At 37.4% G+C, this 16,494-nt stretch overlaps 1 protein-coding gene across 4 annotated transcripts in view; it reads right to left on the bottom strand.

The window, feature by feature from the left end:
• The window catches only part of LOC126094478 (uncharacterized), an 81,300-nt gene that overhangs the window by 43,185 nt on the left and 21,621 nt on the right, over positions 1–16,494 (bottom strand). For 3 of the 4 annotated variants that reach the window (XM_049908874.1, XM_049908881.1, XM_049908891.1), the window contains one exon: positions 7,293–7,479. In XM_049908874.1, coding sequence (XP_049764831.1) covers positions 7,293–7,479 — 187 coding nt within the window. Of the gene's footprint in view, positions 1–7,292; positions 7,480–8,351; positions 8,681–16,494 lie in introns of those variants that run through there. The other variant, XM_049908900.1, reaches the window with a different exon arrangement.

Here is a 16,494-nt window from a genome sequence, read left to right on the forward strand (position 1 = left end):
GACTTGCTTGTGGGACGAATACACAGCTCACCATCTACAGCACTGTCGACAAGACCGACCATGGTATTTAGCTGAGTGCTGGATCTGAATCAGAGGCTTAGACGGGTCTGCAACTGTGTAGATTGCAGAAAACTCAACTTGTGCCATGGGGTGGTCGTGGTTTGAGTTCTAATTAATAGGTCAGGTAACCACTACATGGGTAGCAGGGGCTGTGGGGAATGGAGTGGCTTTTTTTTTTTTTTTACAACCACAACCAATACTGGAGCTGTAAATTGTCATAGCTGTGTTGGGAAAGAACCAGAGTTCCAGTGCTAAGCACTGAAGCTTATGTCATTATAGGTACTGAAAGACAGCTAAAGTCGGGAATAGATTCAGTCAAAATTTATCCAAAGGACCTATCAGTGTTAAGAAAAGATAGATTAAATACAGTTGTTGGTGGTATTTTCGTTGCTGTAAGAAGAAGTTTATCTTGTCCAAGTACCTTCCATTAGGAATGTGCATGCACTCAACGGTTATATGACTTAAATGATAAAGCACAGCAGCCAGCCATCCTTTTCTTTCAAGTTCGATTAGGCAAATCTAGATTTCGGCTAGTGTCTAGCCATTATCAATGCAATATTTCATAGTATCAATGCATGTCCTAGTACGTGAGTCCCCTGTTGTTCGTCAACGCTGCCCATGTAGTGAATACTTGACCTCTTAATGAGAACCCAAAACACCACCACCCCTTGTCACAACTGAGCATTCTGCAACCTACACAGTCGCAGAACTGTATGAGCCTCTCATTAGAACTGTGGCAGAAGCCCGAACAACAGGGAACTGAAGTACTAGAACATGCATTGACACCATGAAATAGTGCACTGATAATGACTAGACATTAGTCGAAATCTAGATTCGCCTAATAAAACCTGAAAGAAATGACTGATTGCTGTGCTCTATCATTTGAAAGTTTATCTTGAAGTAGATAGTTACTGTCAGTGTGTGTAGAGGTTGCACTTGACAACCAGAATAAATTCAAAATTGCTTCCTTTTATCCCCTCCCCCACCCCCTAAAAAAAAGGATGATTCAGTTGCTGAACAGTTCACAAATAGGTTCTCCACTCATACAATTATAGTTGGTGGTGACTTCAAGCTACCCTCAATATGTTGAGAAAAACACACATTCAAAGCCTGTGGTAGATAGAAAACATCCTCCAGAAATTGTGCAAAATACTGTCTCCAAAAATCATTTTATATTTCTATTCCTTCATCAGATCATTTTAATAATCATGTCTACTTCTTTATTTGCCCTCATTTTTTCTTTGTATCATTCTTTTACTGCTTGGAATCTTTGCTCATGTGATTTTAATTAGTTTTATGCATTATTTTAGATTTGATTTATTCTTTCACTTTAATCTTCATCTGCGTTATTTTATCTGTAGTGCAGGAGGAATTAAGGATATTTTTAAATGTTTGTATGATGATTACCAACCCAAAAATACACGTCTTTTAACGAAAAAATATACTTTTGACACCATTCCACAATCAATATAAACAGATTATTTTGTTTTTGGTTTTTTAACCAATATATTGGCATTTTTAAATATTATAATAGATGAATACAATTAAATTCACATTCACAAAAATTCTGAGTGGAAGAAGAATGACAGGAAAACTTGAGGGCAAATGATGATGTGATGAAGGAACGTAAATCTAAAATTACATTTAAACCACTTAATTGAATAAAACTAATGATGCAAGTAATTTCATTAATGGTTTAAAAATAAAAAAATTTAAATCGTCTGACAAGGTTTGAACCCAAAACATTCTACACGTGGAAGCACTAATTGGTACATTACACCATACAATCAGTGTATACATTATTACATTTGTAAGGCTACTGAACCTTATGCAAAATTCTGATCTTTTTAGCTTTGACTACTTGCAAATGAGGATCCATCAGGGTGAATGGCTGCAGAGTATTTTGTTTTAGGACACAAAAACAAGTAGGGTCATATGCGCCCATGTCAGAATGTAGAACATTAAGATGAAAAAGGAGTTGACAATGACTACACATTAAGCCCAATGGATGGAAGGAAAGACAGTTAAAAGCAGGGACTTTGAGAAAGGTTCATAAAATACGCCATAGAGAGAATGGAGGTCCTGAATTAAAGATTAAATTTCCTTTGACATATTGATAATGTTGTTGTTGTTGTTGTGGTCTTCAGTCCTGAGACTGGTTTGATGCAGCTCTCCATGCTACTCTATCCTGTGCAAGCTTCTTCATCTCCCAGTACCTACTGCAACCTATATCCTTCTGAATCTGCTTGGTGAATTCATCTCTTGGTCTCCCTCTACGATTTTTACCCTCCACGCTGCCCTCCAATACTAAATTGGTGATCCCTTGATGCCTCAGAACATGTCCTACCAACCGATCCCTTCTTCTAGTCAAGTTGTGCCACAAACTTCTCTTCTCCCCAATCCTATTCAACACCTCCTCATTAGTTATGTGATCTACCCATCTAGCCATACTGATATGATGGATAAAAAGTAAAATGCAGCTGAGAGACTGCACGTTGTTTGCTAAAATGGCCAGTAACAGACGTCAAACATTAATGAGAATATTAGTGGTTAAAAAAAACAAAAAACAAAAAAAAAAAAAAAAAACAGCATTCCAAGCCACTGGGAGAGGCTTAATTGCCTGAAGCTTGTTCCCATCAAGGAAGGGCCAGTGGTTATGCCAAAGTAACCACCTGTTGACAGACTGCGACCCAGAGATCATCAGAGGGAATGGAAGAACAAGCGTGCAGAGGTAATGTTCCTTTACAAAGGAAAATCCAGGAGAATTGCCCCAATGTAATCCTCTTCTCACTGAAAAGATGAGTGAAATCAATATTAGTGTCAGTGGCGTTGAAAAACAGCAACCCTCCAGGACATGATGGAATCGCTGTCAGATTCTATACTGAATCTGCAGTGGAGTTAGCCTTTCTTTTAACTACAATCTATCAGATACCTCAAACAAAAAACTGCGCCCATTTCTTGGAAAAAAGCACACGTCACACTCTTTTACAATAACGGTAGTTGAAGTGGTCCATATAACTACCATCCAATATCTTTGACAATGATTTGTTGTAGAATCTTAGAACATATTCTGAGCCCAAATATAATGAGGTGTCTTGAACAGAATGATCTCTTCAATGCCAACCAGAATGGATTCTGAAAACATCAATCGAGTGAAACTCAACTCACACTTTACTCGCATGATATACTGAAAGCTTTGTATCAAGGCAGCCAGGTAGACGTAATATTTCTTGATTTTCAAAAGGAATTTGACTCTGTACCAACCTACGCTTATTGTGCAAAGTGATATTTGTGACTGTACTCAGGACTTTTTGATAGGAAGGATGCAATATGTTATCTTTGACAGAGTGTCATCATCACATGTAGAAGTGCCCCAGGTGTGCCCCAGGAAGGTGTACTGGGTCCCTCATTGTTCACATTGTATATTAATGCCCTTGGAGAAAATATTAATAATAATTTCAGACATTTTGCAGATGATGCGGGTATCTACAAAAAAATACAATTTGAATGAAACTGTACAAATACTCAGTCATATCTTGATAAGATTTCAAAGTGGTGCAAAAACTGGCAACTTGCTTTAAATGTTCAGAAACATAACTTTTTTGCACTTCACAAAACAAAAAAAATAGTATCCAGTGACTATAATATCAATGACTCACTGTTGGAATCGGCCAACTCATACAAATACATATTTGAAACTCTTTGCAGGAATATGAAATGGAATGATCACATATGCTCAGTCATGATTAAAGTAAGTGGTAGACTTTGGTTTATTGGTAGAATACTGGGGAAGTGCAATCAGTCTACAAATGAGATTGCTTACAAATCACTTGTGCAACCCACACCAAATATGATTAATAGGGGATATTGAACATATACAGAGAAGGGCAACACAAATGGTTACATGATTGACTGATCTGTGGGAGAGAGTCATGGAGATACTGAAGGAACTGAACTGGAAGATCCTTGATAATAGATGTAAACTATGTGAACAAAGTCAATTACCGAAGTTTTAAATGATAGGAATATCATTCAATGCCCTACATATTGCTCACACAGGGATAATAGGGTAAGATTAGAGTAATTATTTCAGACTCAGAGGCAGTCAAATCATTATTCTTCCTTTGCTCCACATGTGAATGGGCAGAAACCATAATAACTGGTACAGTGGTATGTACCCTCTGTCATGCACTTCATGGTGGTTTGCAGATGCTAGATGTAGGTGTAGATGTAGATGTAGATTTAGAACTTTCCTCATTTCAGGACATGATGAGAAGCATTTGAAATCCTGATGGAGAATGTGGAGCAACTGAATAACCAATTAAGAAAATATAGCTTTTGCGAAACACAGCTAGTAATGATTGCTATTGACAAGGGATTGCAAATTAATTCACTATTTCTAGGTTTCCTCACAAGAGACATCTAATAAAATTCCATCTCTCTTGAGTATCGCTTCTGTTGTGTGACTGCATTAGTGACTTCCTCTCAGAAAGGAGGATCTAATCAACGGAAAATCGAATAAAATGGAAGTGATATCCTGGGTTCCCCAAGACAATTTAACAGGTTCCCTGCTGTTGCTAATCTACATAAACAATTTATGAGACAATCTTAGCCTGTTTGTGGATTTTGCTGTCGCTTACCATCTAGTAAAGTCATCAGGAGATCAAAAACAATTGTAAAATGACAAATACATGATATTTAACAATAGAAAATCCAGGATGGAATGTAACAATATTATGAAAAGGCTAGTTGCTACCCACCATATAGCGGAGATGCTGAGTCGCAGATAGACACAACAAAAAGACTGTCACAAAGTGAGCTTTCTGCCAACAAGGCCTTTGTTGAACACACACACACACACACACACACACACACACAAACTTAACTCAAATGGATTGTTCTGCCTATCCAATGGTGTGAAATGTGGCAATTCTATTTCAATAAGGACAAGTGTGAGGTCATCTACATCAGTAAAAAAATAAATCTGTCTAATTTCGGTTACACAATAAATCACACACATATAAAGGCTGTGAATTCAACAAAGTACCTCAGAATTACAATTACGAACAACTTAAATTGGAAAGATCACATAGATAACATTGTGGGGAAGGCAAACCTAAGACTATGTTTTATTGGCAGAACACTTAGAGGATGCAACAGGTTTACCAAAGAGACTGCCTACACTACAGTTGTTCATCCACTGCTGGAGTAGAATATTGCTGTGCTGTATGGGAGCCTTATAAGATAGGATTGACAGAGGACATTGATAAAGTTCAAAGATGGGCAGCTAGTTCTGCATTATTGCGAAATTGGGGAAAAGAGTGTCACAGATACAAGCTAGTTGAGATGGAAATCATTAAAACAAAAGTATATTTCATTAAATTTCAATCACCAACATCCTCCTCTGAATGTTAAAATATTTTACTGTAACCAAAATTGATCATCATTTTAAGATAAGAGAAATCAGAGAACATACAGAAAGATTTAAGTGTTTTTCTATTGTGCTGTTCGAGTTTGAATATGAGACAAAGAACCCTCTTCGGCGCACTTAGGTTTGACTTGTAGAGTAGTCATGTGAATGTGTTGTACTTTCATGCTTACTATTCTCACTGAATGTAGGACTGACTTAGCACAAGAGGCATACGCGAACAATTTTTTTTTCATCTGCCAGATACATACTAGTGTGTGTTACAACTGCAAACCAAACTGCAACAGCAGCTGACCTTTATGCAGGAATCAAGACAGAACAAGTCTCCATCAAATTTTATAACACGTTGATTGGTCTGTTTTATCAAAGCAGTTATATTTATTTACCACTGAATCAGCATAATTTTCAGTAAACTATTGTAAGTGCATATTCCTTTTTCCTCTTGAGGAGTGTATCTTATGTCATTATACCCTTTTCCAAGGAACTAATAAACTGATACTACCAAGGAACTAATAAACTGATACTAAAAGAAATTCTACAAAATTCAGACAATATATCAATTTCTCAAAGCAATTAAATCAGAGTTACAAATCCAAAGTAATACATGAAATATGGAAAACCTTAATTATGTAATACCAAATTTACAGAAGGCACCACTCCGCCACACCTCGTAAGGTGGCTTATGGAATATAGTTGTAGATGTACATGTCAAGAATTTGCAGTTTCTGAAATATGGCCGACAAAGAACAAAAAAATTGTCATTTGTGTGTGAAGTCTTATGGGATTTAACTGCTAAGGTCATCAGTCCCTAAGCTTACACACTACTTAACCTAAATTATCCTAAGCGCGCGCGCGCCCACACACACACACACACACACACACACACACACACACACACACACACACACACAAGGGAGGACTCAAACCTCCGTCGGGACCGCCTTATACCGCTCAGCTAATCCCGCGCAGCGACAAAGAACAGTCCATATTTCCTGTGATATTATTACTATTGCTTTAGAAAAACCATTCCACTTGTTGTTAGGATGTACTGTACAGCCATCAACAACAAAATCTGTATGAAACTAAAATTTAAATATCTATATTTATTACATCTATCACCTGTCTTAAATTTTGTTTCAGTAACTTATGTGCTGTGCATTTTGAGTTTGGGGGAAATGGTCAACTGCTCCTTAATGCCTTATATTCATCAAAAGTTCACAATACCTGAACTAGGTTATTATTCACGGTGTTGACTGAATTTTTGTAATTTTCATCACCATTTGATGCTACCCATACATTGAGTGCTTGTATATATTTTATTTCACTTAACTTTCACAGCTGCAACCCCACTGGTAAGCCAGCAGAAATCATGGTAAACTTTAAAATGGTGACCTCACCAGAAATATTAAGTAATTTGTTCAGTGTCTTCTTGTACATGGAGACATAACATACACACAAGTTCATAGTAGATCCAACATTAGCAGTGCCGAACACTAATATATCAAATATTTAGATAACAACATTATTATAACAGATACTAATGAATGTAGATTTTCATTTCATAAATTTAATATATGAAGAAACTTTAGATCTTCAAGACTGAAAGGTATATACTTAATGGATAAAAAGGTAACAACAAGTTTGTCCATGAAATAATAATAATAATAATAATAATAATAATAATAATAAAACAATGCTGTCACAGCAGGTGAACACACTGTAGATTCATTAAAAATTGTGTAGAAAGTCAAGTTAACAGCATGAAAATATTACAATATGAAATCAAGCAATGTTAACGACTTGCCCCTGTTTCTTTGTTTCAGCTGTTCTATTTCATGGTGCAGGCTTGCCAACATGGCTTGGTGCTGTTCTTGCAGAAAACGAATGTTCTGTTCCAAATATGTGATGCGCAATAGAGGGTCACTGGTTGGTGTTACAGGTAAACCTTCTCCTCTCCCTGCAGAGGTTGGTTCTGCCGTTTTCTTGTTCATCTGGTTAAATACAATGACAAAATTAAAAATGTTGATTGAAAAATAGGAAATGAATTTATAGACTTATTTTATAATAAAATTATACTACACACAATGGCAATCACCACCCAGTCTGGTTCAAGCAATTTTGTTGTTATAGCTGATAATGTTTTCTGACACAATACTTTGCTTTTAGTAATGACTCCCAGAAAATAAATCCTTGCTCTGATAAAGACTATACATATGGCATTCAGCAGAGAAAGAGAGGAGTACATGAACATAATTGTAGGATGACAGCTAGAGCAACCAGCATCCACCATTTTGTTAGGTAATTTAGACTGGAATAAGTTTATTACAAATGTCTACTGTAAATTAACCTCTCACTTATGTACATAATCAAGCAACTACTACAAAACGCAGACCATTTCAAGTACCGCGAACCTTTTAGTCATCAAACTTATAAATCAAATGGCTTACTAACTGGGAGAATTCTAACAGCTAAGAGGCAAAGAAATTTTGACTTAAAATGAAAATGCAGTTAGGATCATTTGTCTTACTTATGCACATTTTTCACACATTAGGAAATACTTAGTTTATTCTCAAAAAGCACATTAACTGATTGACAGTTCTTATCAAATAGCCTAGTAATGTTTGATTTAAAAACTAGTACCCCTTTACTCGTTACTACAAATGTTAATGACTTGAAAAAAATCGTTTTATATTGTCAGTAAAGGAATGTGTGTTTATACTGCATTAAAATTCTAAGAATGTCTCAATCTTTTCAGTAGTTTATATACAAAACTAAAAATGTGTGATTAATACTGAATATATTTTCCACCAAGCAAATATATAATTATAAAATAAAAACAAACATAAAAATATCCACCAGTTACCTGAGAGAATGGCACAGTTGGTATCTTCACAAGTATTTTAGAAGCCATTTTGCTGACAAATACAATGAGACAAACAGTACTATTTCAGATTTAACAAATTGAATATATAGTCCACTTTCACTCAAGAGTTATGTTAAGTGATGCAGGACAAGGTATGTTATCTTGAAGTGTACCAAGGATGAGATTCCTGTGATTTTATTTGACTGAAATACATTTTACTCCTCACATTTATAATGAAGAATAATTATTCAAAAACACACACTCAGAAAGTATATGTAGTTTGAATCACAGGAGAAAGCACAGAAAATGGCTGCCATCCTTTGTGCACCAAGCACAGCAAGCTGCTGAGTATTGATTATCTCCCTCAGCTCCCTCTACCTAACTCTCTCTCTCTCTCTCTCTCTCTCTCTCTCTCTCTCTCTCTCTCTCTCTCTGTGTCTGTCTCTGTCTGTCTGTCTCTCTCGTGCATGTTTTCAAATTCATATGAAAGATATTCTTGAACTTTGTTTTTAGTTTCAGATTTTTTCAAAAATTTTTACTGTAGTTTACTTACTTTAGTAATGTAGATATAATTTTTTGTGAGTAAGATGACTTGCTATGACTTTTTTCAATAAATGGGGTTGTTCATTTTGCTATTTTGTGTAGTAAAAACTCAAGATATAATTAATTCTGATGTTAGCTAAAAAAGATTTGTTAAGTAATACTCTTAAATACTATTGGTTACTCTTCAAGAAATTTAGTTACAATTTCTTCAAAATACTGTCCAAATTTATCAGTTGTTGCAAAAATTGTACTAATGACAATGGAATCTACATGATTATTTAGCTCAACAATTACATAATTGCATGAAGGTCAGGTTCTAGTAACAAAACTGTAGTGTCAATAATTTACTTTATTAAAAACATCAACCAACAGATGAGTTGTAAAACTAAATCCAAAATCATAACAGAGAAAGGGATTCAATGAAAGCACGGTGTCCACTTCAAATGAAAAAGATTAACAGCAACCAGTAACAAAATATGACAATCATGAGAAAAAGATACACGAGATTGTTAGCTAATAATCTCAAGGAATGTCTGCAACACCTTGTGTCTGATTGAGGAAGAGGGTTCCTCTTTCGTCGGAGTTACAAAAGCGTTTGTTACAAATTCCTTTAACATTAAAGTTAATGAAATATTGATACACTATTGACTCCACCAACACATTTTAGACAATACTGCAAATTTCTTGATGGTAGTGGAATTTTCTCAGAAAAATTAAACCACTTGCTCAAAGTAACTATGTGATAAGCTATCTTTTTGGTATCTGTATGAGTGGAACTTGATAACGCATAGGCTACTGATTATTTATTCAGTATGAGCATACCAAATTAAATTTATGTCTAGATTTAAGCCTGAAAACATCAATTTTATTCATTAGCCTCCTAACGTTACCAAGTTGCTTTATGTCTATCATTTCTGATGATTTAGCTTTAAAATGCATCATCTCTGTCTTTGTGACAAAGTTTTAGTCTATTCTGATGGAACTAGGACTCAAAGTTATCTAAAGCACTTAGCAAACTAACTGGGTGGACTGAGGGGTCTGAGTAACAGCGACTGGATGCTGATATTTAACAGAAGGTGTTTTTTTTTTGTGATTACACAGTTTTGTCGAAGTATACCGTAGGACACAAAAGAAAGAAAGTATGCAGAGTAAACTAGCTTCCATATTACAGTGTCAGAGATTGTGGGGATTATTCTTGCAGTAACAGTAGAAACAGTTTTGGCCCAAGATCCTCAAATAAATCTTCTTAGTGCACAGCCAACGTAAAATATCTTTTTAAAGAAGATTTTCTACAATAAGAGTGCTTTCCTTATTTCTTCAGTCCTAAGAATTTAAAATGTTTCACTTAACGGAGTATCTGATCATCATGTGATCAAATTCCACTTCTAGGAGATTTCCATATCAAACTATGTTTAGTAGGCTTTGTGCAGTCAAGTGTCGTCTTCATGTACATCACATGCCCTATTTGCTAAATAATTTGCATAACTTTCCATGTTTGTCATCTGTGCTGTCAAAATTCTCCCAGAACTAATGGTATTAACCTCCAAGAAACATTCAGGTAGTTGCCAGGAGTGGGTTAGGGGAGGATTGGGGGGGGGGGGGGGGGGTGAGGAGTGGGAGAACCAATCTAAGATCACTATGAAAACCACTAAATTTGAAATTACAAAAGGTCAACACTTGCAAGGGCAATCAAATACAAATTATACACACACAGCCAACTGAACTAAAGGTGGAGTGCTGTGTCAGAGAGCACTTCTGTCACCAATGGGAACAGAAAAGGCATGTTGAGAGTCATACATATGTTGTTTAAAATGTCGTCATATCAAATATGTGTAGCATAATAAACAGAGGCACCACAGAATACACTAAGACATAAACACTGATGCACCATGGAGGAATTATCCATTTAGGATAGAAATCATTACAGGTGATGTACATCTACAGGCAAACAAATGATTACAATTTCAGAAAAAAATGGATTATTTCTTCAAGAGAAAGAGCCTTAGAAATTGAGAAAGTTAATAAGCCACAGGTGCAAGCAGTTATTTAGCTTGGCCTTGACTGATGAGAGTTGTTGGCTGTGCTGAGGAATACCATGCCAAATTCTGTCCAATTGGTGCATTAGATCATCAAAAAACTGAGCTGGTTGGACGACCCTGCCCATAATTCTCTGACCATTCTCAATCAAGGAGAGATCCAATGATCCAAATGGTCAAGGTAGGGTTCGGTATGCATGAAGGCAAGCAGTAGAAACTCTTGCTGTGTAAGGGTGGACATTATCTTAATGAAATGTAAGCCCAGGATGGACTGTCATGAAGGGCAACAAAACAGAGCATAGAATATTCTTGACGTACTACTGTGCTGTAAGTGTGACACAAATGACAACCAAAAGAGTCCTCCTATGAAATGAAATTAAATGGCACCCCAGATCATCACTCCCGGCTATCGGGCCGTATGGCGGGGAACAATCAGGTTGGTATCCCACTGCTGTCCTCCCGACATGTCTTCTGCCTGGAATGTCATTGACTGTTGTAGAATTGTCTTCTGTGATGAGTCAGTGAGTGTCATCTGCTATACGGCCTGACAAACAGGAGTGATGGTCTGGGGTGACATTTCCTTTTACAGCAGGACCCCTTTGGTTGTCATCTGTGGCATACTTACAGAACAGAAGCATATTGATGATATTCTACGCCCTGTTTTGTTGCCCTTCACAGCAAGCCATCCTGTGCTTACTTTTCAGCAAGATAATTCCCATCTGCACATGGTGAGAATTTTTACTGCTTCTTTTTGTGCTTCCCTAATCCTATCTTGGGCAGCAAGTTCACCAAACCTATCCCCAACTAAGAATGCTCCATGCATTATGGGCAGGGACACCAACCATATTTGGATTTTAACAATCTAACACACCAACTGAAAAGAATTTGGCATGATATCCCTCATGACATCCAACAACTCTATCAATCAGTTCAAGCCAAGTAACTGCTTGCATAAGGGCCAGAGGTGGACCAACAGCTTATTGACTTGCTCAACTTTTTGAAGCTCTTTCTATTGAATAAATCATCCAGTTTTTCTTAAATTGTAATCACTTGTCTGTTTGTACATGTACATCACATTTACCGATTTCCATCCCATTTAGATAATTCCTTCATGGTGTGTCCGGGGTTTTGTGCCTTAGAGCGCATTTTTGTTAAAGCTTTGTTCCAATCACAAAGTCTCAAAAGCACAGTCATCATCAAAAAGGAAAACCGGAAGCTGATAGGCCAACTAAATGGGAACATAGACAAGGTCTGAACAATGGGGTATGCAAACCAACAGTTTCTGATTTGCCCAGGCAATACTACTACACGACCACTCTGCTACTCTCATTCAAGTGCTTGACAACGGCTCATCGAACCACCTTCAGACTATTTCTCTACTGTTCCACTCTCATAGCATTTGAGAAAAATGAATACCTAAATCTTTTTTTGAGAGCTCTGGTTTCTCCTATTTTATTACTATGATCATTTCTTGCTATATAGGAGGGAGTCAACAAAACATTTTCCCATTTGGAGTAGAAAAGTGGTGATTGAAATTTCGTGGAAAGATCTCACCGCAATGAAAAAGCTTTTGTTTTATTGACTGCCCCCCAACTCATGTATAATATCCATGACACTCTCCTCCCTATTTCACAATAATGCACCATGAGCTTCCCTTCGTTGAACTCTTTTGATGTCCTCTGTCAATCCTATCCGGTAAGGATCTAATACTGCACAGCACTACTCCAGAAGAGGACAGACGGAGTGCAGGCAGGCTCTTTAGTAGAGTTGCTGCATCTTCTAGGTATTCTGTCAATGAAACACAGTCGTAGTTTCACCTTCTCCACAACAATTTCTTTGAGATGGTTCCACTTTAAGTTGTTTGTAACTGCAATCCCTAGGTATTTAATTGAACCAACCACCTATAAATTTGTATGACTTATTGTGCAACCAAAATTTAACCGCTTCTTTGTAGAACTCATGTAGACGACCTCACAGTTATTATTTATAGAGTCAATTATCACTTATCACACCATACAGCTATCTTGTTCTAATTCATTTTGCAATTGGTTATGATCGAGAGATTACTTTATTAGATGATAAATGATGGTATCCGCAAACGATCTCAATCTAAAAAGGCTGCACTGATTGTCTCTTAAAATTGTTTATGTAGATAAGAAACAGCAGAGGGCCTATATGACCTCATTTGAGAACACTAAATATCACTTCTGTTCCACTCACTGACTTTCTGTCAGTTACAGAAAACAGACTTATGACAGGAAATTGGCAATCCACTCACTCAACTGCAACAATACTCCATATGCACACAATTTGATTAGAAGCCACATGTGACGAATGGTGTCAAAAGCTTTCTGGAAATTCGGAGTCAACATGGGAGGTTCCCTGCCTCAATAGCATTCATTACTTCATCTGAACAAAGACCCAGTTGTGTTTCACAAGAATGGTATTTTCTGAATCCATGCTGACTACTGTGTGTTCAATTAAATTGTTTTCTTTGAGGTACTTCGTAATGTTCATACACAGTATACCGGTATGTTCCAAAATCCTACTGCAAACTGATGTCTGTGATGTGGGTCTATAATTCAATAGATTACTTCTACATCCTTTCTTATGTACTGATGTAACCTGTGCAACTTTCCAGCCCTTAGATATGGATTTTTCATCGAGTGAGTAGTTGTATATGACTGCTAAATGTGGAGCTATTTCAGAAGCATACTCTGAAAGGAACTTAACTGGTACACAATCCCCACCAGAAGACTTGCTTTTATTGATTTTAAGTTCCTTCACTACAATGAGGTCACCTACTTCTAATTTAGTCATGTCGGCAGCGGTCCACAATTAGAATTTTGAAATATTTACTGGACCTTCTTTAGTGAATGTCTTCTGGGAGACCATGTTTTGCAACTCCACTTTAACGGTTCTGTCATCGATCTACATGTACATTGTTAGTTTGGAAGGAATGGAGACTGCCTCTTAGGAAGGTGTCAGGTGAACTATTTAGCTGCCTCTTTAAATAGATATACTTTACATTTTTGTTTGATGGGTTTGGATGTTACAGGATTCAATTTCATTACAATAATCTTATGGTCAAGTAAGTTATCCTAACCATTTGGGCTTTGAGTGGGCTCCTGAACTAACTGCTCACAATAATTTACGGAGAATGCATTCGAAATTTTGGATGATGTTTTATGCCTACAACTGGCTTTAAATATATGAATTTTCGCCAACTATCAAGGATAGACTGAAGTTACCACCAACTATATCATGACAGTAGGGTACCTATTAGAAATGAGACTCAATTTCTCCTTGCATTTTTCAGCAACTATATCATCTTTCAGCAACTATATCATCTGAGTCAGGGGTTGGTTAAAGGGACCAATTATTAATTTATTTTTGTTGCTGATTGTAGCTTGTACCCATACAATTTGCAGCAGCTATCTACTTAAATTTCACCACGGGAATTTTTAACAGCAACAAACACACCACCACCGATTGAATTTAATTTTTCCTTTCTATAAAGCTTTCAACTGCTTTGTAAAAATTTTGACAACTTCTTTCCTGATTTAGCCAGCTTTCAGTATATGTACCTATTTCAACTACAGTACTTTCTACAAGGTGTCTCACTCTAAAGAGGCCCCACAAATGTGTAGCAATTCCACTGAAATTGTACCATGTAATTTGTGACATTTTATGTGCCAAGACTGCACTCTGCAACATCATTTGACGCAACAGAGTTTTTCTGTGCATTGCTGTGGCTGGAGTTCAGTGTTTAGTGACAATGTATCACTATTCTGTCAAAGAGAGCATGCTTCTTGTGGAACAATATTGGATTACTGGTTCCATTACGACATGTCAGCAAATGTTTGATGACAGCACATACCATCTAAATGCTGCATACAAAAGTTAATGAACAAGATGGAGAGCAGTGCAACTATGCTGAATCTTCACAGAAAGAGTCAGCTGCGATAACTGGGAAAAAAGTCACACAAGTGAAACAATGATCGTTCATCTCTCGTGCAAAGTCCGATGTTTATCTCAGGAACGTGGAATGTCATGGAGCACGTCACAGAGCTGTGAAGAAAGCTGGCATATATCCATACAGGTTTACAGTTGTTCAGGAACTGAATGCCAATGACAAAGATAACTGCATTACATTCTGCTGTTGGTTTCAGAAATTTATTGCTCAGAAGCCAAGAATATTGCAGTACACATGGTCCAGTGATGAGGCATAGTTCCACCTCTCTGGCTATGTGAACTTTCAGAATACATATTTGTGAACCAGTTGGACGATGGAGAACTTACCCTCAAGCTGGTACCAACAGGATGGCCCCACATGCCTTGCGTCTCAAGTGACCATTGCTGAGGTCGAATCATTTTTCCCTGGCAGATTGATTTCGAAAGGACTGTAGCTCCCAAGGTTACCTGATTTACCACCATCTGACGTTTTCCTCTGTGGTGGCCTAAAAGGCAAGGTCTATAGGAACAAACCAGAACTTTGAAGATTTACTAGAGAATATCATCCTTGAAATCCAGGCAGTGACACTAGAGGTTCTGGCAGCAGCATTCGAGAATCTGCAGCATCATGTTCACCTGTGTTTACAAGTTGAGGGTGGTCACTTCCAGTACCTTTTGTGATTAACCTTTATTTCCCTATGAACAAGGTATGACACGTTCATCTCACTTCATTTCATTCCTGATTTTTATGCAAAGCCTTTAAAGGTAATTTAAGCAAATGTATGTTTGTGAAGACTCTTTCAAGTGGGACACCCTGTATTACTTGGTTCTTTCTCAACACAGCTATGACAATTTACAACTATAATCCCTATGTTTCTGAGTTCCACCCTAGTCCTGTGTTTTACCTGCACCCTTCAAGAATAGACTCCTGTTTTTATTTTTTGCAGACCCCAATATCTTACAATCCTATGGCACAAGTCAAGGAATCTCCAGGATACACAATTGCAGAACTGTCTGTGTCCTCCATTTGACTTTGTACCAAAAGTCCACAGTCGGTCCTGTGAACATTGTTACAGATAGTGACCTGCACTTTCATCTTGAAAACAAGACTGGCTGTTTGGACCACTTCAGATAGCTGTCGGAAACCAGAGGGAGTCTCTTACAATCCACAGTGACACATGTTATTAGTACCAACATGAGCCACCACTTACAGTTGGCTGGACCCTGTTCTCTTCCTGGCAGCTGGAAGGACCCACTCCACACCTAGAATGACTTCCCTCAGCATGCAACTGGATATTTTCTCCTCCTTGGCTGCCACATTCCTAACAGGATCCCCATCACACAGCTGACATTGGAGCTCCCAACTAATAAACATCCCACCCTCTGTGATGCCTGGACTTGCAAGCTGAGAGGCTTCCTGCAAAACATGGCAAGTGACTGCAGCCGGCTCAGAATTATTGTCACCTACAGATAGAACCTGAAACCTGTTTGTCAGACAACTTGGGTATGCCTTTCAGTCAGTCCCCATGAATATCTTTCATTGCCTGCCACATCTTGAAATGACCTCCCACTTGAGCAGAGGTGAGGGGTCAACCTCGATACAGGCAGTA

This window comes from Schistocerca cancellata, chromosome 1 (genome assembly GCF_023864275.1).
Source record: "Schistocerca cancellata isolate TAMUIC-IGC-003103 chromosome 1, iqSchCanc2.1, whole genome shotgun sequence".
Lineage (NCBI taxonomy): Eukaryota > Metazoa > Arthropoda > Insecta > Orthoptera > Acrididae > Schistocerca > Schistocerca cancellata.